This window comes from Labrus bergylta, chromosome 18 (genome assembly GCF_963930695.1).
Source record: "Labrus bergylta chromosome 18, fLabBer1.1, whole genome shotgun sequence".
NCBI classification, from domain to species: Eukaryota; Metazoa; Chordata; class Actinopteri; order Labriformes; family Labridae; genus Labrus; species Labrus bergylta.
In genome coordinates this window covers 23,394,082-23,420,536 of record NC_089212.1, presented here as the reverse complement: position 1 = coordinate 23,420,536, position 26,455 = coordinate 23,394,082, and the positions used below count along the sequence as shown (strand labels likewise).

The 26,455-nt window shown below is 41.6% G+C and overlaps 1 protein-coding gene across 1 annotated transcript in view; it reads left to right on the top strand.

The window, feature by feature from the left end:
• Positions 1–26,455, top strand: part of LOC109975379 (trichohyalin-like) — a 201,578-nt gene that overhangs the window by 173,407 nt on the left and 1,716 nt on the right. Inside the window, exons 17-25 of the mRNA XM_065966013.1 lie at positions 783–869; positions 1,170–1,328; positions 2,283–2,369; positions 2,668–2,781; positions 3,634–3,720; positions 4,021–4,392; positions 11,394–11,480; positions 11,779–12,240; positions 26,347–26,433. Coding sequence (XP_065822085.1) covers positions 783–869; positions 1,170–1,328; positions 2,283–2,369; positions 2,668–2,781; positions 3,634–3,720; positions 4,021–4,392; positions 11,394–11,480; positions 11,779–12,240; positions 26,347–26,433 — 1,542 coding nt within the window. The remainder of the gene's footprint in view (positions 1–782; positions 870–1,169; positions 1,329–2,282; positions 2,370–2,667; positions 2,782–3,633; positions 3,721–4,020; positions 4,393–11,393; positions 11,481–11,778; positions 12,241–26,346; positions 26,434–26,455) is intronic.

Below are 26,455 nucleotides of genomic sequence, written 5' to 3'. Positions count from 1 at the left end.
CATGTTGAAAAAACAAATACAATCTCATGTTGAGTCGATCATGTTTGCACTCTGAAAACTTTCATCTGTCTTTATTATTTTCACAACAGGTTTGTTTTTCTAACTTTTTTTGCATCCTTCCAATCCGTGTTCAGGATCAGTTTCTGTGTGTAAATTGGTGGTGTTCCTTTAATGTGTAGTTTCAGTATAGTTAGCAGCGTATCAAACTCTGACATCCTGAAATACACCTGAAGTGATGCTGATCATTCTGCAGCTCTTTTATCAACAGGGGAAACTCTCCTGGCTCTTGTCTTGTTTTCAGGAGTGGGTGGACCCAGAGGTTTTTATTTATTTATTTTTTAAGGACTGAAAGAATCACAAAGTCATCCTCATGGCTCGATGACTCCATTCTGTCTCACACTGACAATTTTCAGAATGAAGAGAAGAATGAACACATCTGACTCAGAGTGCGAGGTTCCTGTGTAACGTTTTGATCGGATTACAGATCTGAAAAACACATTTTAAAAAAACAGACTCAGTGTGCAAAGACCTTAAAGATGAAACAACCCCCATGGTTGATGTAAAGCAAACGCCATGCTCCTGTTTAAAAGATGTTGAAGTGATGTTGAGTTTTCAAGTCAAATGTTTGACTGAAACATCAACACCTCCTCTCTACTTTGATCCTTTGTGTCATTCATGGAATAAAGAAACAACACAGTGTTTAATGTGTTGCTCAGTGTCTGCTTTGCTCTTCATATTTCATTTGTAATAAAGAAACATCATCAGTGTGTCTCTTGTTGCAGGTATCAAGCATGGCAACGTCTGCAGAAACAGAGGGAGCATCTTCGAGTCCAAGAAGAACGTTTTTTGGCCGACCTCCCACCTGATTAGTGAGTAAAATGTATTTACAACATATACAGTATATATTCTTTCAGATGAAGCTATGATCATCATTTAAATGTTTTTTTCTTCAGAAAGGTAAATAGATTTTTGTTTTCACTTATTTATATAAAATTCTTGTTCCTGCTGGTTCAGAAATATCTCAAAAAAACTCAGGTTTGATTTCCATATGAGAAGCTGGGTTAATCATTCAGAGTGAACCAGATCAAGTCTGACTGGACTAATCTTGAAGTTTTTCATCTGTTGTTGTGGTTTGATATCTAACTATCTAATCTTTCTCTCTTTTTCAGCATTCTCAGTGATGACGACCAATCGTCACGTCCATCTGATCCATCTCTCCACAGTGATGATGCCCAATCATCACGTCCATCTGATCTATCCCTCCACAGTGATCGGTTAAATGGAAGATTGATTAATTTAAAAAAATTAGAAAAATGCGACCCAGACAGGTAAGTGTTTTCAACAATAAATCCTGACAGTCATGTTTGTACACACACACACTGAGTCTGTTTTGCTGCATGTTGAAAAAACAAATACAATCTCATGTTGAGTCGATCATGTTTGCACTCTGAAAACTTTCATCTGTCTTTATTATTTTCACAACAGGTTTGTTTTTCTAACTTTTTTTTCATCAATTTTTTATTGATTTTCATGTTCAGGCAACATGTACATTTATATATCACATATCTGAGGAATCAACATTATGAATTTATCAAACATATCATTAATAGGTAAATCCTAATCTGCATTTCTATAATCAGTTTTATTTATAGCTGCAGATTGTCAATCCCTCCCTACTCCCTGTTTCCTGTGGCGACCAAACCCCCCCTCCCCCTCCCCCGCAAGATCTCTAACTATATACACAAGTTCTGGAAAATATTCTACAATTCAACTAACTTAGTTAGGAAGTCGCACTCCCCTGAGTACCTTATTTTACATATTGCATATGTGATGTAATTGCATCTGTATATGGATGCATGTATTCGCACATACATGTGCATACACTCAAAACACATTTCTCTACACATTCAAAATAAAATCCACATATGTCAACACAGGTAACAGTTTATGAATTGAGGTGTATTAAGTCTTTTGGGAAATGTAGAAAACACCAAGTATTAAAGGGCAATTCATCACATTAACATTCACTTGTTTCTCAATAATACACAGTTCTTTTACTTATTGGTAGTTAATAATGCTTCAATTATAGTTAAAATCAACGTCCAAGATGATATGGTGTTTCTTTTGGCACCATGGATTTTGGCTGCAGAAAGTTCCATGTTAACTACCTCAAGATAAGTATTAATCCACTGTGATATTGAGAGAACATGTGAAAGTGTCTGCTTTGCTCTTCATATTTCATTTGTAAGAAAGAAACATCATCAATGTGTTTCTTGTTGCAGGTATCGAAGATGGCAACGTCTGCAGAATCAGAGGGATCATCTTCGAGTGCGAGAAGAACGTTTTTTGGTTGACATCTCACCTGATCAGTAAGTAAAATGTATTTTCCAAATATACAGTATGTATTCTTTCAGATGAAGCTATGATCATCATTTAAATGTTTTTTCTTCAGAAAGGTAAATTGATTTTTGTTTTCACTTATTTATAAAATTATTGTTGCTGCTGGTTCAGAAATATCTCATAAAAAACTCAGGTTTGATTTCCATATGAGAAGCTGGGTTAATCATTCAGAGTGAACCAGATCAAGTCTGACTGGACTAATCTTGAAGTTTTTCATCTGTTGTTGTGGTTTGATATCTAACTATCCAATCTTTCTCTCTTTTTCAGCTTTCTCAGTGATGACGACCAATCGTCATGTCCATCTGATCCATCCCTCCACAGTGATCAGTCAAAAGAAAAAAAGATTTATTCAAAAAAATCTAAAAAAAACAACCCAATCAAGTAAGTGTTTTCAGCAATAAATCCTGACAGTCATGTTTGTACACACACACACACTGAGTCTGTTTTGCTGCATGTTTAAAAAACAAATACAATCTCATGTTGAGTCGATCATGTTTGCACTCTGAAAACTTTCATCTGTCTTTATTATTTTCACAACAGGTTTGTTTTTCTAACTTTTTTTGCATCCTTCCAATCCGTGTTCAGGATCAGTTTCTGTGTGTAAATTGGTGGTGTTCCTTTAATGTGTAGTTTCAGTATAGCTAGCAGCGTATCAAACTCTGACATCCTGAAATACACCTGAAGTGATGCTGATCATTCTGCAGCTCTTTTATCAACAGGGGAAACTCTCCTGGCTCTTGTCTTGTTTTCAGGAGTGGGTGGACCCAGAGGTTTTTATTTATTTATTTTTTAAGGACTGAAAGAATCACAAAGTCATCCTCACGGCTCGATGACTCCATTCTGTCTCACACTGACAATTTTCAGAATGAAGAGAAGAATGAACACATCTGACTCAGAGTGTGAGGTTCCTGTGTAACGTTTTGATCGGATTACAGATCTGAAAAACACATTTTAAAAAAACAGACTCAGTGTGCAAAGACCTTAAAGATGAAACAACCCCCATGGTTGATGTAAAGCAAACGCCATGCTCCTGTTTAAGAGATGTTGAAGTGATGTTGAGTTTTCAAGTCAAATGTTTGACTGAAACATCAACACCTCCTCTCTACTTTGATCCTTTGTGTCATTCATGGAATAAAGAAACAACACAGTGTTTAATGTGTTGCTCAGTGTCTGCTTTGCTCTTCATATTTCATTTGTTATGAAGAAACATCATCAGTGTGTCTCTTGTTGCAGGGGTTGGTCATTGAAACTTCTGCAGAAACTGAGGAAACTCCTTCCAAGGCTAGAACATCGTTTTTTGGCCGACCTCCCACCTGATTGGTGAGTAAAATGTATTTACAACATATACAGTATGTATTCTTTCAGATGAAGCTATGAACATCATTTAAATGTTTTTTCTTCAGAAAGGTAAATTGATTTTTGTTTTCACATATATTTAAAATTATTGTTCCTGCTGGTTCAGAAATATCTCATATAAAAAATTCAGGTTTGATTTCCTTATGAGAAGCTGGGTTAATCATTCAGAGTGAACCAGATCAAGTCTGACTGGACTAATCTTGAAGTTTTTCATCTGTTGTTGTGGTTTGATATCTAACTATCTAGTCTTTCTCTCTTTTTCAGCTTTCTCAGAGATGACGACCAATCGACAAGTTCATCTTATCCATCCCTCCGCAGTGATGGCGACCAATTATCACGTTCATCTTATCCATCCCTCCACAGTGATGGCGACCAATTATCACGTTCATCTTATCCATCCCTCCACAGTGATGACGACCAATTATCACGTTCATCTTATGCATCCCTCCACAGTGATGACGACCAATTATCACGTTCATCTTATCCATCCCTCCACAGTGATGACGACCAATTATCACGTCCATCTTATCCATCCCTCCACAGTGATGACGACCAATTATCACGTCCATCTTATCCATCCCTCCACAGTGATGACGACCAATTATCACGTCCATCTGATCCATCCCTCCCCACATGGTAAATTGATTTTTGTTTTCACATATTTATATAAAATTATTGTTCCTGCTGGTTCAGAAATATCTCGTATAAAAAAACTCAGGTTTGATTTCCATTGGGAGTTAGTGAATTGAGGAAAGCTGCTATGGCTGCGGATTCCTATGAGTTAACACATAGAGATGGGCCTTGGAAAGGTAAAGTTGGTAGACAGGGAGTTTCTGATAGACCTGTTGAGGCTGTCATAACAAAGTCTGCTCCTACCTTTGCTCAGCCACAAGGTTCATAGAAGAGGCACGACAAGTCACACGTATCTAGGAATTACATTATTTGTCATTACTGCAAAAGGCCCGGCCATTTGAAGTCCAAATGCCTGAGTCTTAAAAAGAAAAATGGCGAAGCCAATATTGTGGGGTTGATTGGTGCCCAGATTCAGACCATTCCTGGTGACATTGGCAGTTTTAACCTGCTGTTTAGCCCAATAATGGAAGGATTTGAGGGTTTTGTGTCCAAAGGTGCTGTTTCTTGTACCTCTGAGGGTGAAAAGGTCCCTGTCAACATCTTGAGGGACACAGGTGCAAACCGGTCCTTGTTGCTGCAAGGTGTTCTTGGTCTTTCCCCCAAAACCTATTTGAATGTATCAACCCCAGTAAAAGGCATAGGAGATGGTTTTGTTAGTGCTCCCTTACATAAAGTATTTCTGCAGTCCAACATTGTGAATGGACCAGTAGAAGTAGGTGTGGTACCAGACCTGCCCATAAAAGGGGTGGCTTTTGTGTTGGGCAATGATTTGGCCGGTACTCGTGTTTGTGTGACACCGGTTGTGAGTGAGCAACCCTGTGAGGTCCCAGAGACCTTGGCTCTGGAGCGAGAACACCCTGAGGCGTTTACAGCAAGTGTGGTGACACGAGCTCAGTCCCGTGCGGTTGAAAAAGAGAGCTTCAGTGAGGATGATGACTTTTCTGGGGGTTTGGCCGACACATTTTTCGCTAGGTTAGCTGAGGTAGCCCCCTGCTCTCGGTTTTCTCGTGACGCCCTTGTATTAGAGCAGGAAAAGGATCCCTCTATAGCTTCTCTGAAACAAATGGCTGGTAGTACTGAAGACCTGAAGGGGGTAGCTGAAGGTTTCTTTATCCAAGACGGAGTTTTGTTAAGGAAATGGCGCCCTCGTGACCATCCAGCAGATGAGCTGTGGACAGGTATGACACAGATTGTGTTACCTGAGAGTTTTAGGAAAGAAGTCCTGCGTTTGGCTCATGAGGTATCCATGGCTGGCCACTTAGGAATTCGGGAAAACACAAGAGAAAATCAGTCGGCATTTTTATTGGCCTCGGATGCATAAAGATGTCGTTTTGTATTGTCGCAGTTGTCACACTTGTCAGGTAACAGGCAAGCCAAATCAAACTATTCCGGTTGCTCCTCTCTGTCCTCTAGCTGTCATGGAAGAACCTTTTTCCAGAGTAGTGATTGATTGTGGAGGGCCTCTACCAAAAACTAAGAAAGGAAATGAATATCTCTTCACTATTATGGATGCTTCCACCAGGTTTCCTGAAGCTGTTCCATTAAGATCTATTAAGACCAAGGTCATAGTTGAGGCTCTTTTGCATTTCTTTTCTAGGGTTGGTTTACCACGAGAAGTTCAACATGATCGTGGGTCCAACTTTACTTCCGGTGTTTTCCAGGAAGTGATGCATGAGCTAGGCATTAAGCAGATCATGTCATCAGCTTATCATCCCCAGTCCCAGGGTGCTATTGAGAGATAGGTCAATGACGTGACGCTCATTTTTTTGTGTCCATAAGGTTTAGTGAACTTTTAAAGGCTTAAAATCTAAAAATAAATGCACAGATGACATGCTTTCATCCTTTGTTTTGAGGACCTAGTCTAAAATTTATATTTATTATACATTTTTAGAGAATATTTGGGGTATTTAGGCAAAAATGTCTAAGTGGTGTAACCGTTGAAACTTTGTACCAAAGAATTAAACTTGCTTTAAAAAGGTTAAATTTTCATGTAACACCCTATGAACTAGCCTGGCATAATCTTACAATAGAACTGTTAAAACTGGAAATCGTGTCACCCAGTCAAGTACCAAATTGTCAACATGGTGTAACCACCATTGAAGGAGCCATTTTGTTAATATATTCATCATATCATGTGACAAGAAATGATATCACAAAGAAGAACCCCTGATGGTCCTAACTGCTGCACGCCATGTTTAGCAACTCTCTTTAAAACATGAGATAATTTAACATTTTAAGGGCGTGGTCAGGTATGTCAAATGGTATGACCTCAGAAAAACATTAACAATTTATGATGATTATAAAAATTTGTATTCACTTCGAAAATTAGATTTGAAATGTTCACACCAGGAAATGGGCTTACATAGGTCTCAATGATAATGCCTGTCAAATTTGATTTGAAGTGGAAATGTCAAATGGTGTAACCGGTTATTTGACATTTATGACAAGCCTTTCTGTTAGAGGCCACTTTTGTCAAATATCAGTATTTTTTAATGTTGATTAAAGTGGTTATCCATCCACAACCTTATTATGAAGGGTCTAGGACAAAATACTCTGGCATTTTGTAAATGTTGAGCTTCAAATTGCATATTTGTGTTCCATTCACTTACATTTATAAAGGTGCACTATGTAGTTTTGGTAGAGAAATGTGAAAGTTGGAGAAATTTACAGATTATGTGCTATATGTTCATAACTCTAAACACAAACTGTCCTCAAATGAAAATTTGGTCCCTGTAACACTGTTTGAAGATAAAATGCTACTGGAGAAGTTATGGTGGTGGGCCCGCAACAGTGAAAGCGTAACTCTCCTGGTAGCTTTATATCTCCAAACAGTGTTCCAGGGACCCATTTTTTACTTTGAATAAAGTTTGTGTATTCAGTTCACAAAATATATCAAAGAATTGTTTCACTTCTCCAACTTTCACCACCAAATCTACATAGTGCACCTTTAAACACGTATAATCTAATATATGCTGTAATATTGGCACCAGTAGTTGCATTTTAGATGTGTCGGCTATTAGGTACCATGTGGTAGGTAGTATCAGCGTGTCACTACCTGGAGCTTGCTTGCCAAAGTCTGGTACTATAGAAGGTGGCAATGCTGTTTGTGCTGTGATGGCTATGATGTAAAGAAGGAGAAATGTAAAGTGTTGCCTGTGGGTATGTTGTCCTTTGATTAGGGCACAAGTACCTTGAGTTTATTCCAAATACTGAAGAAATGAATTCCCCCTGAAGATTTTGGTCAGATGTTGTAATTTACTTAAGATATGAATTAATTAAGGATGCACCGATCCTGACGAAGACAGCTAGATCAGGTATCAGTAAGAATTTGCCGATCTATGAGACCCATCCAAAAGGCCGATCTGTTCACTTCAGTTTTATGCTATTCTGTGTTTAAGACAAATGTGCTACATTACTGTCTTCAGCGTACTGGTATTCTGTGCACTTTGGAAGGTGGATCAAACATTAAATGGAGGAAGCTAACAATAATTTCTTCAAGAAACAATGGCCTTTGACTGTAGAAGCAGCATGGTCAGTTGGTGTAACTGGTTTGCGTCAATTGGTGTAACCAGTATTTCTTGTAAAAATTATAATAAAATACAGGAAAATTAAAGTGGAATAAAAGTAGTCCTCTATTGCAGTGAAATAACATGTTTTTAAAAATTTTTCACATAATTTGCCAAAAATTAATTAGAAAACAGAGGTGTTTTCAGCTTTGTGTCCCGCTCAGTATTGAAAAAAGGTATAACTTATAAATTTAGGGATAATCCTAATAAAATCTATTTTCTTGTGCTATTTTAAAATGAAGTAATTACAATCATGAGTACACTTACATATACTCTAGATGTATAAAATATTCAATATTCTTAATTTTTCAGTGGTTACACCACTTGACATTTTTAGGTCCATTTAGTCTTACCTTTTGAAAAAAAAAGGTTTAAATGTCATTTTAAAAAACACAAAACCAACATGAATACAAATCTCACATTTTAATGAACCTGATGCATGCTTTCAAATTGTGTTTTTAAAAGATTTTTGAATTGGTCATCTGAACAACCCTTATTTGTCACTGACCCAGATACCACCAGACGATAAAGTCCATGATTAAAACCTATTGTGTGAGTTACTCGGGTGACTGGGACTTTTCTATTGTTTGCTGTCCGAGACTCTGTGAATGAGTCTACAGGTTTTAGTCCTTTTGAGCTAGTCTACGGAAATCAGGTAAGAGGACCTCTGAAGATGGTCAAAGAACAGTTGTTGCGATCTGCAGGGCCCACAGATGCTCCCAGGGGTGTGTTGGAGTATGTAGCATCTTTTCGGGACCGGTTGCATACAGCTTGTGACTTGGCCAGGAGTAATTTTCAGGCTGCTAAGGGAAAGATGAAGGCTCAGTATGACAAGAGAGCAGTGAGCCGTTCCTTTAAGCTTGGAGATCAAGTCTTGGTGTTGTTGCCCATGGGTGGAGAGAAGTTGGGGGTAAAGTTTTATGGTCCTTATAAGGTCATCAGGAAATGTGGATACAGGTGGAGCTACTCCCATTAAGCAACATCCGTACCGGATTAATCCACAAAAATGGGTTAAGGTAAAACCAGAGCTTCTGTATATGGAAGAAATTGGTGCGATTGAACAGGGTTCAAGTGAGTAGAGTTCTCCTTTAGTCCCTGTTCCCAAGCCAGATTTGACTGTTCGTCCTTGTATTGATTACCGAAAGGTAAATAATGTAACTAAAACTGATGCATATCCTATACCGAGACTGGAAGACTGTATTGACAAGATTGGCAGCGCTCAGTACGTGTCAAAATTTGACTTATTGAAAGGATATTGGCAGGTGCTCTTGACAGATCGGGCAAAGGAAGTATCTGCGTTTGTGACGCCTGAGTGTTTGTATCGTTGTCTGGTTGCGCCAGCAACGTTCCAAAGGTTAATGAACTCAATAACCTCTGGACTGAAAAACACTGTGACATATTTAGACGATGTGGTTTGTTTTAGTTTTTAGTTTTTAGTCTAAACATCAGCTGATGCGCCTCTTAGGTATGTCTGGCTTTTACCGTCGTTTTGTTCCTAACTTTGCTGCTGTGACGACACCACTTAGTAACCTGCTAAAAAAGGGGGTCAAGTTTAGTTGGTCAGTAGACTATCAAAAAGCTCTGGAGATGGTTAAAGCCATCCTCGCTAGTGAGCCAGTACTGGTTGCTCCTGACTTTTCAGCCCCATTCAAGCTGGCTGTTGATGCTTGTGATGTAGGAGTGGGGGCGGTGCTGTTGCAGACTGATGGGTCAGGAATAGACAGGCCTGTTGCCTACTTCTCTAAGAAACTGAATCGCCATCAAAAGCGTTATTCCACCATAGAGAAGGAGGCCCTAGCTCTTGTTCTCAACACTTTGAGGTTTATGTCTCTAGTAGTGGTGGGGATCTGGAGCTTCTGACAGATCATAATCCACTTACTTTTCTTGCAAAGTTCAAAACCTCAAGTCAGAGAGTTTTTCCGGTGGAGTCTGATTCTCCAGCCATATAACCTGACAGTCCGGCATTTACCGGGTAAAGAAAATGTGATAGCCGACACCCTGTCGAGAGCCTGAGTGTGTTTTTTATTTTTGGAAGTGTTTAGGTGTTGACATTGTTATAATAGTAGTGTACAGACTTGAAGAAGTTGAGTGATGCGACTACTAAGATACATTTTTAGATAGAAATAAATAGTCAATCTCAACTCCAAAGTAGACATCATGCAAATGTCTCAGTTTTAAGAAAAGGAAAAAAAAAACATTAATATAAAAATGATAAAAAAAAATAAAAGGTTGGATCATAAAAAAAAGAAAAAGTTTTTGTTATAAGGGGGAAGGAATGTTAGGAATCGGTAAGGTTCTTCTACTTCATCCTTATCTGTCTGTTTTGTTAATCACTTTGGACTGGTTTTCATGGGGAGAATAGAGAATGGGTTTAAGCTGTGTTTACTGGTTTGTCAGATAGTCCTGAACGCACCATTCCTGAGGTGCGCTCAGAGCGGTGCTCTGTCGCTTTAAATGACGTAATACGACAGGTGAAGTGGCAGCTGACGGAGGACCCGTATGGACGCCAACTTGGAAGCTGTCAGACCGAACAGATGACCCACTCCCATGAACTTGTTTTAGTAACCAGCCGTATCTTATGTGATACAACTACAACAAACAAAACTGAACTCAAACACAAAGCTTGGGCTCGTCCGGTGCGATCAGGCCGTCGGTGCCCCGGCAGACCCGCGTATAGCTGACCTAACCCTGATGTGAGAATCAGTCCTTTCCGTACCTGTCATCTCTTGACTTCTCTGTCACACTTCAGGTTAGGGCTAGTTTTGCTGTATGTATATGTGTAGCCGGTGCTAGCTCGTAACAACAGTGATGGCGCCCAATCATCACGTCCATCTGATCTATCCCTCCACAGTGATCAGTCAAAAGAAAAAAAGATTGATTTAAAAAAATCTGAAAAAAACAACCCAATCAAGTAAGTGTATTCATCAATGAATCCTGACAGTCATGTTTGTACACACACACACTGAGTCTGTTTTGCTGCATGTTGAAAAAACAAATACAATCTCATGTTGAGTCGATCATGTTTGCACTCTGAAAACTTTCATCTGTCTTTATTATTTTCACAACAGGTTTGTTTTTCTGTTTGAACACATCTGACTCAGAGTGTGAGGTTCCTGTGTAACGTTTTGATCGGATTACAGATCTGAAAAACACATTTTAAAAAAACAGACTCAGTGTGCAAAGACCTTAAAGATGAAACAACCCCCATGGTTGATGTAAAGCAAACGCCATGCTCCTGTTTAAAAGATGTTGAAGTGATGTTGAGTTTTCAAGTCAAATGTTTGACTGAAACATCAACACCTCCTCTCTACTTTGATCCTTTGTGTCATTCATGGAATAAAGAAACAACACAGTGTTTAATGTGTTGCTCAGTGTCTGCTTTGCTCTTCATATTTCATTTGTAATAAAGAAACATCATCAGTGTGTCTCTTGTTGCAGGTATCAAGCATGGCAACGCCCGCAGCTACCGAGGGAACATTTTCGAGTGCGAGAAGAACGTTTTTTGGCCCGTCTCCCACCTCATCAGTGAGTAAAATGTATTTACAACATATACAGTATATACTCTTTCAGATGAAGCTATGAACATCATTTAAATGTTTTTTCTTCAGAAAGGTAAATTGATTTTTGTTTTCACTTATTTATAAAATTATTGTTGCTGCTGGTTCAGAAATATCTCATAAAAAACTCAGGTTTGATTTCCATATGAGAAGCTGGGTTAATCATTCAGAGTGAACCAGATCAAGTCTGACTGGACTAATCTTGAAGTTTTTCATCTGTTGTTGTGGTTTGATATCTAACTATCTAATCTTTCTCTCTTTTTCAGCTTTCTCAGAGATGACGACCAATCGACAAGTTCATCTGTTCCATCCCCCCACAGTGATGGCGACCAATTATCACGTTCATCTTATCCATCCCTCCACAGTGATGGCGACCAATTATCACGTTCATCTTATCCATCCCTCCACAGTGATGACGACCAATTATCACGTTCATTTTATCCATCCCTCCACAGTGATGACGACCAATTATCACGTCCATCTTATCCATCCCTCCACAGTGATGACGACCAATTATCACGTTCATCTTATCCATCCCTCCATAGTGATGACGACCAATTATCACGTTCATTTTATCCATCCCTCCACAGTGATGACGACCAATTATCACGTCCATCTTATCCATCCCTCCACAGTGATGACGCCCAATTATCACGTCCATCTGATCCATCTCTCCACAGTGATGACGCCCAATTATCACGTCCATCTGATCCATCCCTCCCCACATGGTAAATTGATTTTTGTTTTCACATATTTATATAAAATTATTGTTCCTGCTGGTTCAGAAATATCTCGTATAAAAAAACTCAGGTTTGATTTCCATTGGGAGTTAGTGAATTGAGGAAAGCTGCTATGGCTGCGGATTCCTATGAGTTAACACATAGAGATGGGCCTTGGAAAGGTAAAGTTGGTAGACAGGGAGTTTCTGACAGACCTGTTGAGGCTGTCATGACAAAGTCTGCTCCTACCTTTGCTCAGCCACAAGGTTCATAGAAGAGGCACGACAAGTCACACGTATCTAGGAATTACATTATTTGTCATTACTGCAAAAGGCCCGGCCATTTGAAGTCCAAATGCCTGAGTCTTAAAAAGAAAAATGGCGAAGCCAATATTGTGGGGTTGATTGGTGCCCAGATTCAAACCATTCCTTTAGCATTATTGTTTAGCCCAATAATGGAAGGATTTGAGGGTTTTGTGTCCAAAGGTGCTGTTTCTTGTACCTCTGAGGGTGAAAAGGTCCCTGTCAACATCTTGAGGGACACAGGTGCAAACCGGTCCTTGTTGCTGCAAGGTGTTGTTGGGCCACGCAGGCTTAGGACAGTCAAACAATGGACTTGGGCCTGCACCTCTGTAAAAGCCTCATTTGAGTTATTCACTGAGATCACAAAGAGGCCTAAAAGGACTCTTAATCCCAGAATCCCCTGCGGTACTTCACACCTACGTGTGAAGTAAAGGGGGGACCGGAACCTCTCTCTCCTCATTGGAGGGGACCTGAGGTAGACCCCCATGGAGCAGGCCAGGCTACAAAACTCCAAGACTTCCATTGCTCGCTCTCTTTCACGCGCTGACCTTCGGTGCTCGGAGACCCAAGAAGATCTCCGGTTTCCTGCAACAATCTTCCTTTGTTTTAAGTTTTGGCGCGCAGGTAATCCGCGGCCGGCAGTGTTCTAAATTCCGAGCTCGGATTGTCCAGTGAACGCATCTCAGTTTCTCGGAGAGCGTCAGACTATAACAGATTATCAGAAAGATAACGGTCTTATTCCGTCCTGCAACGAAAGGACATCAAAGGACATCTTTCCACTCGACGGAGAACCAACGAAGCCGCTCTCGCCGTAAGGGACCCTCGCCGCCATCAGACGCCTCTGCACCAGGACGGACAGAAGATCTGCTCCATCGCCGGACTCTTTTCCTTTCACCAATCGCGGACAAAGCGATTCACAAGTGAGGCTTAATTAGGTCTGGGCAGAATTAGCTTTAGAGAGTGTTTTTAACAATTGTTGATCAAAGCAGAAACTGTAATTTTTATCTTTGTTGGACCTGCGTCCTGAGTTTTAACTGTTTAAAACTCTTGTTGTTTCGGACCGCTGCGTCCTATATGTGTTTAGCGTAACAGCGTTATAACCGGGTATTACTCTTCTGATCAGAAAGGCCAGTGTAAGCTGTATTAACCTGAATTCGGCTATTGGTTTGTTTCTGTGAATGAAGGGAATTACTCCGAGTTGTGGCGCGGGAGTCGGACTGTGATCCGGCCTCTTCAGGCACGCATTTCTCTTTTATTCTCTTTTATTTCCCCTTCTACGCACACACATACACACATATTCCTGTGTAAACGTACATCTGGAGACCAACTCCACCACCGCGCCATTACGCACAGAGATCTATACACTCGCGGCTATCCAGACGCCTCAGAGACACAGATTGTGTAGGGCCGAACTCGGTCTCTTTTAGACCTTAAGGCCACATTTAGGCCTTTGTTAGGTGTGTGCCATCGGAAGGGCGACCACGTGGGACGAAGTAATCTTCCCCCCCCTTCTCTCTCCCTTTCATCCACACGTGCACGCACCCAGGTCTTTGTTAGGTTTGCGCCATCGTGAACGACCACGTGGGTACGAAGCCATCTCCCCCCCTTTCTTCTTCCCTCTCTCTCTCTCTCTCTCTCTCTCTCTCTCTCACACACACACACACACACACACACACACACACACACACACACACACACACACACACACACACACACACACACACACACCTACATTCACACCTCATCCACAAGCCTTTGCTTGATAATGTTTGTTGCTTAGATTAGTTTATAATAGTTATTTGTTTAATTAAGTTCATTGATTTTGGATTGATGTTGCTTTGTTTAAATAAATTCTGTTATAATTTTAAGAGAGCAGTTGTTTGTGGTTACTGGTGTATTTGCATTGTGATATAAGCTGGGTGCGAAGGCTTTGTGTACGGATTTCACGCCTTCAATTTATTAAATATAGTTATTCATTATTAATAATATTAGTAATTAAATAACTAATTTGAGACTGATTTGAGTGATATTTTGGTTATATTTACCTGATTACAGGTTGGTGCCCCAAAACGAGATTAAACATAGTTTAATGATATTTTATTTATATTATTAATAATTAAGAATAATTATTAAAGAATATAACCAAAGTTGACTTGATACAACCCCAACAAATGGTGCCCCGTGTGAGGCCTTCAATAAACCAGCTTTATTGCACTGTAAATGCACAGTAATCCAAATTTAAAATCCTAAAAAGGATCCTTCTGAAGAAAATTATATTTTCTTTAAATTTTTGTGGTTTAAGCAAAGCAGACATCAAGCAGTGGCTTAGTTGTGTTGTATGTTGTTAGTTAATGGTTAAAGCCATAACTGTTGTCCCCTTTGGGTCCATACAACAATTGGACATAATGATGCAGCTAGTGTGACTTTATCAAGGAACTTGATTTGTTGCATTAATCTAGATTTTGATCCTGAAGTATTCTACTAAAGGATTGTGGTGCTCCTTGTTGTTTGAGAGCCATTTGGCCAGATGAGAGTGTAACCTCATCATTGTTGCATAGCCAGCTGTCTGAGAGGTGTGAGTTCCTCCCTTCCTTTGAGGACTTGAGGTGTGAATCCCCTCTCCTATCTTCCAGGATAGACTGCAGTGATCAGTTGGGAAACTTAGATAAGATTTGCTCTTGTGTACCAAGACCCTAGGTGAGTCGGGGGCTGAGACTCCTTTTGGATCAGACGACGCAGCACTGCAAGAAACTGCTGCCGGTCTGACAAACCTCTCCTTAGAAGAGAGTGTCAACCTATATAGCTAGTCAATTAGCATTAGTGATAAGAAGTAAGAAGAGCTAGTTGATCTTGTCAACCACAGAGCCAGGCTCACCCCTAATAAAGACAGAATGTATGCAGAAGACATACATCAACTATGGGCCAAAGCTCACTATGGATCAGACGATCCACCCCTTCAAGACATAGTTGCTAATCTTATCCACCTCCCTATAGAGCAGCTCGACAGCCTGAACTCCTACACCCTCAGCACATGTGAAGAGAAACTAAAGGGCTTGGTTGAATATGCAAATCAACCAACTGGGAAGCCAACACGTACAGTTTCAGATGTTCTAGGTGAAATTCTCCTCCTTTATCAGCGCAAATCAAATGTGCAGAATGAGATACACCGGGAACAGCTAGCCCGGGTACTAGAAGAAGGACAGATCCTGCGGGACGACTTCGAAAGAATGCAGGATAAACTAAAGACCTTGCAGGAAAATTGCAAGGCCCTGCAGGAGGAGAATAAAACACTGCATGAAAGCAGCAAACTGGCCGAACAGAAGAAACGAAGTGACACGGTACCCAGATTTCAGGATAGGCAGATAAGTACTGCAGCCCCCAGATCAGCTGAGGAAACCTCAGACGAAGGATGGGAGACTGAAACAAGCCCCTGGAGGAGGGAGACAGACATGTTGCAGGATCTGGAGGAGAGGGGAAGGCACCGCCGGGTCGACGCAGGCACAAAAGCGCCCACGTCCTCAGACCACCCGGTAAAGAGCTGGATGATTAAAGATGAAGGGCCCCCGCGTTCTGCAATACGCTTTGAGCGAAGAGAACCCTCACCCCGCAGGAGGAGAGGCTTTACTCCCCCTAGAGACAGGGAGGAGACACAGGCCCAATTGGGCACCGAACGCTACCTGTCCCACGATAGACGGCCACGTCTGAGCCGAACACAAACCCCGCCACGGTTACAACCCTACTACCGTGACAACCACAGGGCTTACGATTCGTCAGACGAATCGGACGACCCTTGCCAGCCTTCGGGTCAGGGCCTGCGAACCAGGCAGATAGAACCTCAGGCCAAAGATCTGAAGCGTTTTGACCCAGATAGCCCAGATTCAAGTATTAACGACTACCTTAGAGAAGTTGACCATTGTCTCCTTGACCTGCCTCATGCGTCCTCACATGAAAAACTGAAACGGATCTGGAAGACTACGGCTAGGAGTGTCCGTGATTTCATGGGGACACTCCCACCAAAGGTCCAATCCTTGCAGAAAGGAAACAAATCTGTTAGTCAGCACTTACAAACTGTGAAGAAAGTGTTGGACATGTTTGAATTAATTCAGGGAGCACAGGTAAGCATGGAGCAAGACATATCGTCAGGATATGACTCTGATCCTGGACCAAGCCCCTTAAGAGATCAAACAACCCTGCTGAAAAAGCTCAGTAAAGAACCGAGCAGCCAGGATAACCCAAGGACTGAGGAAATAAGTCTAGTTTTCCCTGATTTTGACTGTGGAGCCCCGCTCCTTGGGGAAACGCCCCAGTTCTCTGACAACTGTGACACCCTTTCACACCTTCACAGGTTTGAATCACCACATAGGAAGGGGGGTGACTTCTCAGCCCCCAGAGGCAGCGATAACACCAGGCCCCCTCCTGCTACCTGTAGGTTCCCATTGCAGGATTCACAGCTGAGGAATATCCAAACCTCAGATGACTGGGATGGCTCCCTTCTACCCAGAGATCAAAGAATGCGCATAAGGCTCATTGAATCTATGGCACAGGATGTAGAGCGGTTTGATCCAGATAACTCAGACCTCTGCATCGATGATTACCTCAGAGAGATTAACCTGTGTCTCAGTGAGGTACCTGATGCATCCACAAGAGAAAAACTCAGGCTGATCTGGAAGACAACTTCCAAGAGTGTCCGTAACTTCACGACTACCCTTCAGCCTGAGATCAGATACCAGTACTCTGCGCTCTGCAATGCTTTGCGCCAGGAATACTCCACCTACATTGACCCTGCATCTGCCCTTCTTAGTGCTTTCAGTGTCTTGCACCAGAAGCACGAGGCCCCCAAAGATTATTACTGGCGACTAAGATCTGCATATTTCCAGGGACGTGAGGCTCCAGGTCTGGAAGAGAACCCAACTTTCAAGTCCATCTTCATGCACAATCTGCATGGCTGCATGCGTTCAGATGTCACCCTGCATAGTCGTACACATCAGCTTAGTATGAAAGAGATCAAGAGATTCGCACAGGCGGTTTGGCAGACACGCTTACGTCACGTGTCACGTGAGGGCAACAAGTTGCCTTGTGCTAAGAATAAGAGACCATATCACCGGCAGAATAGAGAACAGAGCCAGGGGGGTGAAGGTGGGACTCAACCACAGAGTAGGTTCCAGCCTGGAGAACTGATCGCTACCAGATCTGAACGGAACTCTCGGATGGCCGTAGTCTGAGACAGAAGGGTAGGTATAATCGGAGTTCCTACGAGCTCCCTAAGGACTCCCTCGCTTACAGAGAACCCGATTCTGACTCCACATAGGAGTGGGGGTGTAGCCTCCATTCTAGAAACACAACAATGTCACTCTACCGACATGAATGTTTCCTAGTCCCTGTTTTGTGTTTTGACATTGGTAGGGAGACACATAATGTACATGTACATTTACACACCTACATGCCACAAACACCTTCCCACAGGCTTACTCCTGCCCAGGCTAGGAGTTAGCCCACAAATCTACACCTTATACTCTTCTCTTTCTCCCCTCCTCTTGTCTGTTTGTTTCATTTGTTTTGTTAAGGAATGCACCTTGAGTAGCAAAGCTTTGCTAATGCCTGGTTATGTTTTATGCCTAGCTTTAGACATAGTTAGACAGTCTGCCCAGACTTTGCCTCAGTGTCTGCCCAGACCGAATGCCTCTCAAAATGTATGGACTTTTTGCTCACTAACTATTTGAAAATTTGTCTCCTCACACATGGACTGTTGGCCCTATTTGCCCTAAAGACCGCGACCCGCAATCCCATTCTTCAGGACAAAGGGGGGATGTTGGGCCACGCAGGCTTAGGACAGTCAAACAATGGACTTGGGCCTGCACCTCTGTAAAAGCCTCATTTGAGTTATTCACTGAGATCACAAAGAGGCCTAAAAGGACTCTTAATCCCAGAATCCCCTGCGGTACTTCACACCTACGTGTGAAGTAAAGGGGGGACCGGAACCTCTCTCTCCTCATTGGAGGGGACCTGAGGTAGACCCCCATGGAGCAGGCCAGGCTACAAAACTCCAAGACTTCCATTGCTCGCTCTCTTTCACGCGCTGACCTTCGGTGCTCGGAGACCCAAGAAGATCTCCGGTTTCCTGCAACAATCTTCCTTTGTTTTAAGTTTTGGCGCGCAGGTAATCCGCGGCCGGCAGTGTTCTAAATTCCGAGCTCGGATTGTCCAGTGAACGCATCTCAGTTTCTCGGAGAGCGTCAGACTATAACAGATTATCAGAAAGATAACGGTCTTATTCCGTCCTGCAACGAAAGGACATCAAAGGACATCTTTCCACTCGACGGAGAACCAACGAAGCCGCTCTCGCCGTAAGGGACCCTCGCCGCCATCAGACGCCTCTGCACCAGGACGGACAGAAGATCTGCTCCATCGCCGGACTCTTTTCCTTTCACCAATCGCGGACAAAGCGATTCACAAGTGAGGCTTAATTAGGTCTGGGCAGAATTAGCTTTAGAGAGTGTTTTTAACAATTGTTGATCAAAGCAGAAACTGTAATTTTTATCTTTGTTGGACCTGCGTCCTGAGTTTTAACTGTTTAAAACTCTTGTTGTTTCGGACCGCTGCGTCCTATATGTGTTTAGCGTAACAGCGTTATAACCGGGTATTACTCTTCTGATCAGAAAGGCCAGTGTAAGCTGTATTAACCTGAATTCGGCTATTGGTTTGTTTCTGTGAATGAAGGGAATTACTCCGAGTTGTGGCGCGGGAGTCGGACTGTGATCCGGCCTCTTCAGGCACGCATTTCTCTTTTATTCTCTTTTATTTCCCCTTCTACGCACACACATACACACATATTCCTGTGTAAACGTACATCTGGAGACCAACTCCACCACCGCGCCATTACGCACAGAGATCTATACACTCGCGGCTATCCAGACGCCTCAGAGACACAGATTGTGTAGGGCCGAACTCGGTCTCTTTTAGACCTTAAGGCCACATTTAGGCCTTTGTTAGGTGTGTGCCATCGGAAGGGCGACCACGTGGGACGAAGTAATCTTCCCCCCCCTTCTCTCTCCCTTTCATCCACACGTGCACGCACCCAGGTCTTTGTTAGGTTTGCGCCATCGTGAACGACCACGTGGGTACGAAGCCATCTCCCCCCCTTTCTTCTTCCCTCTCTCTCTCTCTCTCTCTCTCTCTCTCACACACACACACACACACACACACACACACACACACACACACACACACACACACACACACACACACCTACATTCACACCTCATCCACAAGCCTTTGCTTGATGTTTGTTGCTTAGATTAGTTTATAATAGTTATTTGTTTAATTAAGTTCATTGATTTTGGATTGATGTTGCTTTGTTTAAATAAATTCTGTTATAATTTTAAGAGAGCAGTTGTTTGTGGTTACTGGTGTATTTGCATTGTGATATAAGCTGGGTGCGAAGGCTTTGTGTACGGATTTCACGCCTTCAATTTATTAAATATAGTTATTCATTATTAATAATATTAGTAATTAAATAACTAATTTGAGACTGATTTGAGTGATATTTTGGTTATATTTACCTGATTACAGGTTGGTGCCCCAAAACGAGATTAAACATAGTTTAATGATATTTTATTTATATTATTCATAATTAAGTATAATTATTAAAGAATATAACCAAAGTTGACTTGATACAACCCCAACAGTGTTCTTGGTCTTTCCCCCAAAACCTATTTGAATGTATCAACCCCAGTAAAAGGCATGGGAGATGGTTTTGTTAGTGCTCCCTTACATAACGTATTTCTGCAGTCCAACATTGTGAATGGCCCAGTAGAAGTAGGTGTGGTACCAGACCTGCCCATAAAAGGGGTGGCTTTTGTGTTGGGCAATGATTTGGCCGGTACTCGTGTTTGTGTGACACCGGTTGTGAGTGAGCAACCCTGTGAGGTCCCAGAGACCTTGGCTCTGGAGCGAGAACACCCTGAGGTGTTTACAGCAAGTGTGGTGACACGAGCTCAGTCCCGTGCGGTTGAAAAAGAGAGCTTCAGTGAGGATGATGACTTTTCTGGGGGTTTGGCCGACACATTTTTCGCTAGGTTAGCTGAGGTAGCCCCCTGCTCTCGGTTTTCTCGTGACGCCCTTGTATTAGAGCAGGAAAAGGATCCCTCTATAGCTTCTCCGAAACAAATGGCTGGTAGTACTGAAGACCTGAAGGGGGTAGCTGAAGGTTTCTTTATCCAAGACGGAGTTTTGTTAAGGAAATGGCGCCCTCGTGACCATCCAGCAGATGAGCTGTGGACAGGTATGACACAGATTGTGTTACCTGAGAGTTTTAGGAAAGAAGTCCTGCGTTTGGCTCATGAGGTATCCATGGCTGGCCACTTAGGAATTCGGGAAAACACAAGAGAAAATCAGTCGGCATTTTTATTGGCCTCGGATGCATAAAGATGTCGTTTTGTATTGTCGCAGTTGTCACACTTGTCAGGTAACAGGCAAGCCAAATCAAACTATTCCGGTTGCTCCTCTCTGTCCTCTAGCTGTCATGGAAGAACCTTTTTCCAGAGTAGTGATTGATTGTGGAGGGCCTCTACCAAAAACTAAGAAAGGAAATGAATATCTCTTCACTATTATGGATGCTTCCACCAGGTTTCCTGAAGCTGTTCCATTAAGATCTATTAAGACCAAGGTCATAGTTGAGGCTCTTTTGCATTTCTTTTCTAGGGTTGGTTTACCACGAGAAGTTCAACATGATCGTGGGTCCAACTTTACTTCCGGTGTTTTCCAGGAAGTGATGCATGAGCTAGGCATTAAGCAGATCATGTCATCAGCTTATCATCCCCAGTCCCAGGGTGCTATTGAGAGATAGGTCAATGACGTGACGCTCATTTTTTTGTGTCCATAAGGTTTAGTGAACTTTTAAAGGCTTAAAATCTAAAAATAAATGCACAGATGACATGCTTTCATCCTTTGTTTTGAGGACCTAGTCTAAAATTTATATTTATTATACATTTTTAGAGAATATTTGGGGTATTTAGGCAAAAATGTCTAAGTGGTGTAACCGTTGAAACTTTGTACCAAAGAATTAAACTTGCTTTAAAAAGGTTAAATTTTCATATAACACCCTATGAACTAGCCTGGCATAATCTTACAATAGAACTGTTAAAACTGGAAATCGTGTCACCCAGTCAAGTACCAAATTGTCAACATGGTGTAACCACCATTGAAGGAGCCATTTTGTTAATATATTCATCATATCATGTGACAAGAAATGATATCACAAAGAAGAACCCCTGATGGTCCTAACTGCTGCACGCCATGTTTAGCAACTCTCTTTAAAACATGAGATAATTTAACATTTTAAGGGCGTGGTCAGGTATGTCAAATGGTATGACCTCAGAAAAACATTAACAATTTATGATGATTATAAAAATTTGTATTCACTTCGAAAATTAGATTTGAAATGTTCACACCAGGAAATGGGCTTACATAGGTCTCAATGATAATGCCTGTCAAATTTGATTTGAAGTGGAAATGTCAAATGGTGTAACCGGTTATTTGACATTTATGACAAGCCTTTCTGTTAGAGGCCACTTTTGTCAAATATCAGTATTTTTTAATGTTGATTAAAGTGGTTATCCATCCACAACCTTATTATGAAGGGTCTAGGACAAAATACTCTGGCATTTTGTAAATGTTGAGCTTCAAATTGCATATTTGTGTTCCATTCACTTACATTTATAAAGGTGCACTATGTAGTTTTGGTAGAGAAATGTGAAAGTTGGAGAAATTTACAGATTATGTGCTATATGTTCATAACTCTAAACACAAACTGTCCTCAAATGAAAATTTGGTCCCTGTAACACTGTTTGAAGATAAAATGCTACTGGAGAAGTTATGGTGGTGGGCCCGCAACAGTGAAAGCATAACTCTCCTGGTAGCTTTATATCTCCAAACAGTGTTCCAGGGACCCATTTTTTACTTTGAATAAAGTTTGTGTATTCAGTTCACAAAATATATCAAAGAATTGTTTCACTTCTTCAACTTTCACCACCAAATCTACACAGTGCACCTTTAAACACGTATAATCTAATATATGTTTGTATGCTGTAATATTGGCACCAGTAGTTGCATTAGATCATGCACTGATCCTGACGAAGACAGCTAGATCAGGTATCAGTAAGAATTTGCCGATCTATGAGACCCATCCAAAAGGCCGATCTGTTCACTTCAGTTTTATGCTATTCTGTGTTTAAGACAAATGTGCTACATTACTGTCTTCAGCGTACTGGTATTCTGTGCACTTTGGTAGGTGGTACTCTAGATGTATAAAATATTCAATATTCTTAATTTTTCAGTGGTTACACCACTTGACATTTTTAGGTCCATTTAGTCTTACCTTTTGAAAAAAAAAGGTTTAAATGTCATTTTAAAAAACACAAAACCAACATGAATACAAATCTCACATTTTAATGAACCTGATGCATGCTTTCAAATTGTGTTTTTAAAAGATTTTTGAATTGGTCATCTGAACAACCCTTATTTGTCACTGACCCAGATACCACCAGACGATAAAGTCCATGATTAAAACCTATTGTGTGAGTTACTCGGGTGACTGGGACTTTTCTATTGTTTGCTGTCCGAGACTCTGTGAATGAGTCTACAGGTTTTAGTCCTTTTGAGCTAGTCTACGGAAATCAGGTAAGAGGACCTCTGAAGATGGTCAAAGAACAGTTGTTGCGATCTGCAGGGCCTACAGATGCTCCCAGGGGTGTGTTGGAGTATGTAGCATCTTTTCGGGACCGGTTGCATACAGCTTGTGACTTGGCCAGGAGTAATTTTCAGGCTGCTAAGGGAAAGATGAAGGCTCAGTATGACAAGAGAGCAGTGAGCCGTTCCTTTAAGCTTGGAGATCAAGTCTTGGTGTTGTTGCCCATGGGTGGAGAGAAGTTGGGGGTAAAGTTTTATGGTCCTTATAAGGTCATCAGGAAAGTGAGTGAGTGTAACTACGTTGTGGAGACACCAGATCGAAGACTGAAGTCTCGACTGTGTCATGTCAATCTTCTGAAGCCATATTATGCTCGTGACATTCCATCTGCTGTGTGTCTGGTGTCTCAGACGGCTGTGGAGGAGGATGAGAGTGAGGAAGATGAGGTTGGGTCAGTGGAGCCGGTCACAGCTAGGCTTAAGAATTCCAGTGCTCTGGCCAATCTCAGCGAGTCCCTGAGTCATCTCACCACAGACCAGAGAGAAGATGTACTGCAGCTAGTGGATCACTTTAGACCCCTGTTTAAAGATACCCCTGGTTTGACAAATTTCATTACCCATGATGTGGATACAGGTGGAGCTACTCCCATTAAGCAACATCCGTACCGGATTAATCCACAAAAATGGGTTAAGGTAAAACCAGAGCTTCTGTATATGGAAGAAATTGGTGCGATTGAACAGGGTTCAAGTGAGTGGAGTTCTCCTTTAGTCCCTGTTCCCAAGCCAGATTTGACTGTTCGTCCTTGTATTGATTACCGAAAGGTAAATAATGTAACTAAAACTGATGCATATCCTATACCGAGACTGGAAGACTGCATTGACAAGATTGGCAGCGCTCAGTACGTGTCAAAATTTGACTTATTGAAAGGATATTGGCAGGTGCTCTTGACAGATCGGGCAAAGGAAGTATCTGCGTTTGTGACGCCTGAGTGTTTGTATCGTTGTCTGGTTGCGCCAGCAACGTTCCAAAGGTTAATGAACTCAATAACCTCTGGACTGAAAAACACTGTGACATATTTAGACGATGTGGTTTGTTTTAGTTTTTAGTTTTTAGTCTGAACATCAGCTGATGCGCCTCTTAGGTATGTCTGGCTTTTACCGTCGTTTTGTTCCTAACTTTGCTGCTGTGACGACACCACTTACTAACCTGCTAAAAAAGGAGGTCAAGTTTAGTTGGTCAGTAGACTATCAAAAAGCTCTGGAGATGGTTAAAGCCATCCTCGCTAGTGAGCTAGTACTGGTCGATCCTGACTTTTTAGCCCCATTGAAGCTGGCTGTTGATGCTTGTGATGTAGGAGTGGGGGCGGTGCTGTTGCAGACTGATGGGTCAGGAATAGACAGGCCTGTTGCCTACTTCTCTAAGAAACTGAATCGCCATCAAAAGCGTTATTCCACCATAGAGAAGGAGGCCCTAGCTCTTGTTCTCAACACTTTGAGGTTTATGTCTCTAGTAGTGGTGGGGATCTGGAGCTTCTGACAGATCATAATCCACTTACTTTTCTTGCAAAGTTCAAAACCTCAAGTCAGAGAGTTTTCCGGTGGAGTCTGATTCTCCAGCCATATAACCTGACAGTCCGGCATTTACCGGGTAAAGAAAATGTGATAGCCGACACCCTGTCGAGAGCCTGAGTGTGTTTTTTATTTTTGGAAGTGTTTAGGTGTTGACATTGTTATAATAGTAGTGTACAGACTTGAAGAAGTTGAGTGATGCGACTACTAAGATAGATACATTTTTAGATAGAAATAAATAGTCAATCTCAACTCCAAAGTAGACATCATGCAAATGTCTCAGTTTTAAGAAAAGGAAAAAAAAAACATTAATATAAAAATGATAAAAAAAAATAAAAGGTTGGATCATAAAAAAAAGAAAAAGTTTTTGTTATAAGGGGGAAGGAATGTTAGGAATCAGTAAGGTTCTTCTTCTTCATCCTTATCTGTCTGTTTTGTTAATCACTTTGGACTGGTTTTCATGGGGAGAATAGAGAATGGGTTTAAGCTGTGTTTACTGGTTTGTCAGATAGTCTTGAACGCACCATTCCTGAGGTGCGCTCAGAGCGGTGCTCTGTCGCTTTAAATGACGTAATACAACAGGTGAAGGGGCAGCTGACGGAGGACCCGTATGGACGCCAACTTGGAAGCTGTCAGACCGAACAGATGACCCACTCCCATGAACTTGTTTTAGTAACCAGCCGTATCTTATGTGATCCAACTACAACAAACAAAACTGAACTCAAACACAAAGCTTGGGCTCGTCGCTCTAAAAGCCGTCCGGTGCGATCAGGCCGTCGGAGCCCCGGCAGACCCGCGTATAGCTGACCTAACCCTGATGTGAGAATCAGTCCTTTCCGTACCTGTCATCTCTTGACTTCTCTGTCACACTTCAGGTTAGGGCTAGTTTTGCTGTATGTATATGTGTAGCCGGTGCTAGCTCGTAACAACAGTGATGGCGCCCAATCATCACGTCCATCTGATCTATCCCTCCACAGTGATCAGTCAAAAGGAAAAAAAGATTAATTAAAAAAAATCTGAAAAAAACAACCCAATCAAGTAAGTGTATTCATCAATGAATCCTGACAGTCATGTTTGTACACACACACACACTGAGTCTGTTTTGCTGCATGTTGAAAAAACAAATACAATCTCATGTTGAGTCGATCATGTTTGCACTCTGAAAACTTTCATCTGTCTTTATCATTTTTCACAACAGGTTTGTTTTTCTGTTTGAACACATCTGACTCAGAGTGTGAGGTTCCTGTGTAACGTTTTGATCGGATTACAGATCTGAAAAACACATTTTAAAAAAACAGACTCAGTGTGCAAAGACCTTAAAGATGAAACAACCCCCATGGTTGATGTAAAGCAAACGCCATGCTCCTGTTTAAAAGATGTTGAAGTGATGTTGAGTTTTCAAGTCAAATGTTTGACTGAAACATCAACACCTCCTCTCTACTTTGATCCTTTGTGTGGAATAAAGAAACAACACAGTGTTTAATGTGTTGCTCAGTGTCTGCTTTGCTCTTCATATTTCATTTGTAATAAAGAAACATCATCAGTGTGTCTCTTGTTGCAGGGATCAAAGATGGCAACGTCTGCAGCGACAGAGGGAACAGCTTCAAATCGAAGAAGAACGTTTTTTGGCCGACCTCCCACCTGAGCAGTGAGTAAAATATATTTACATC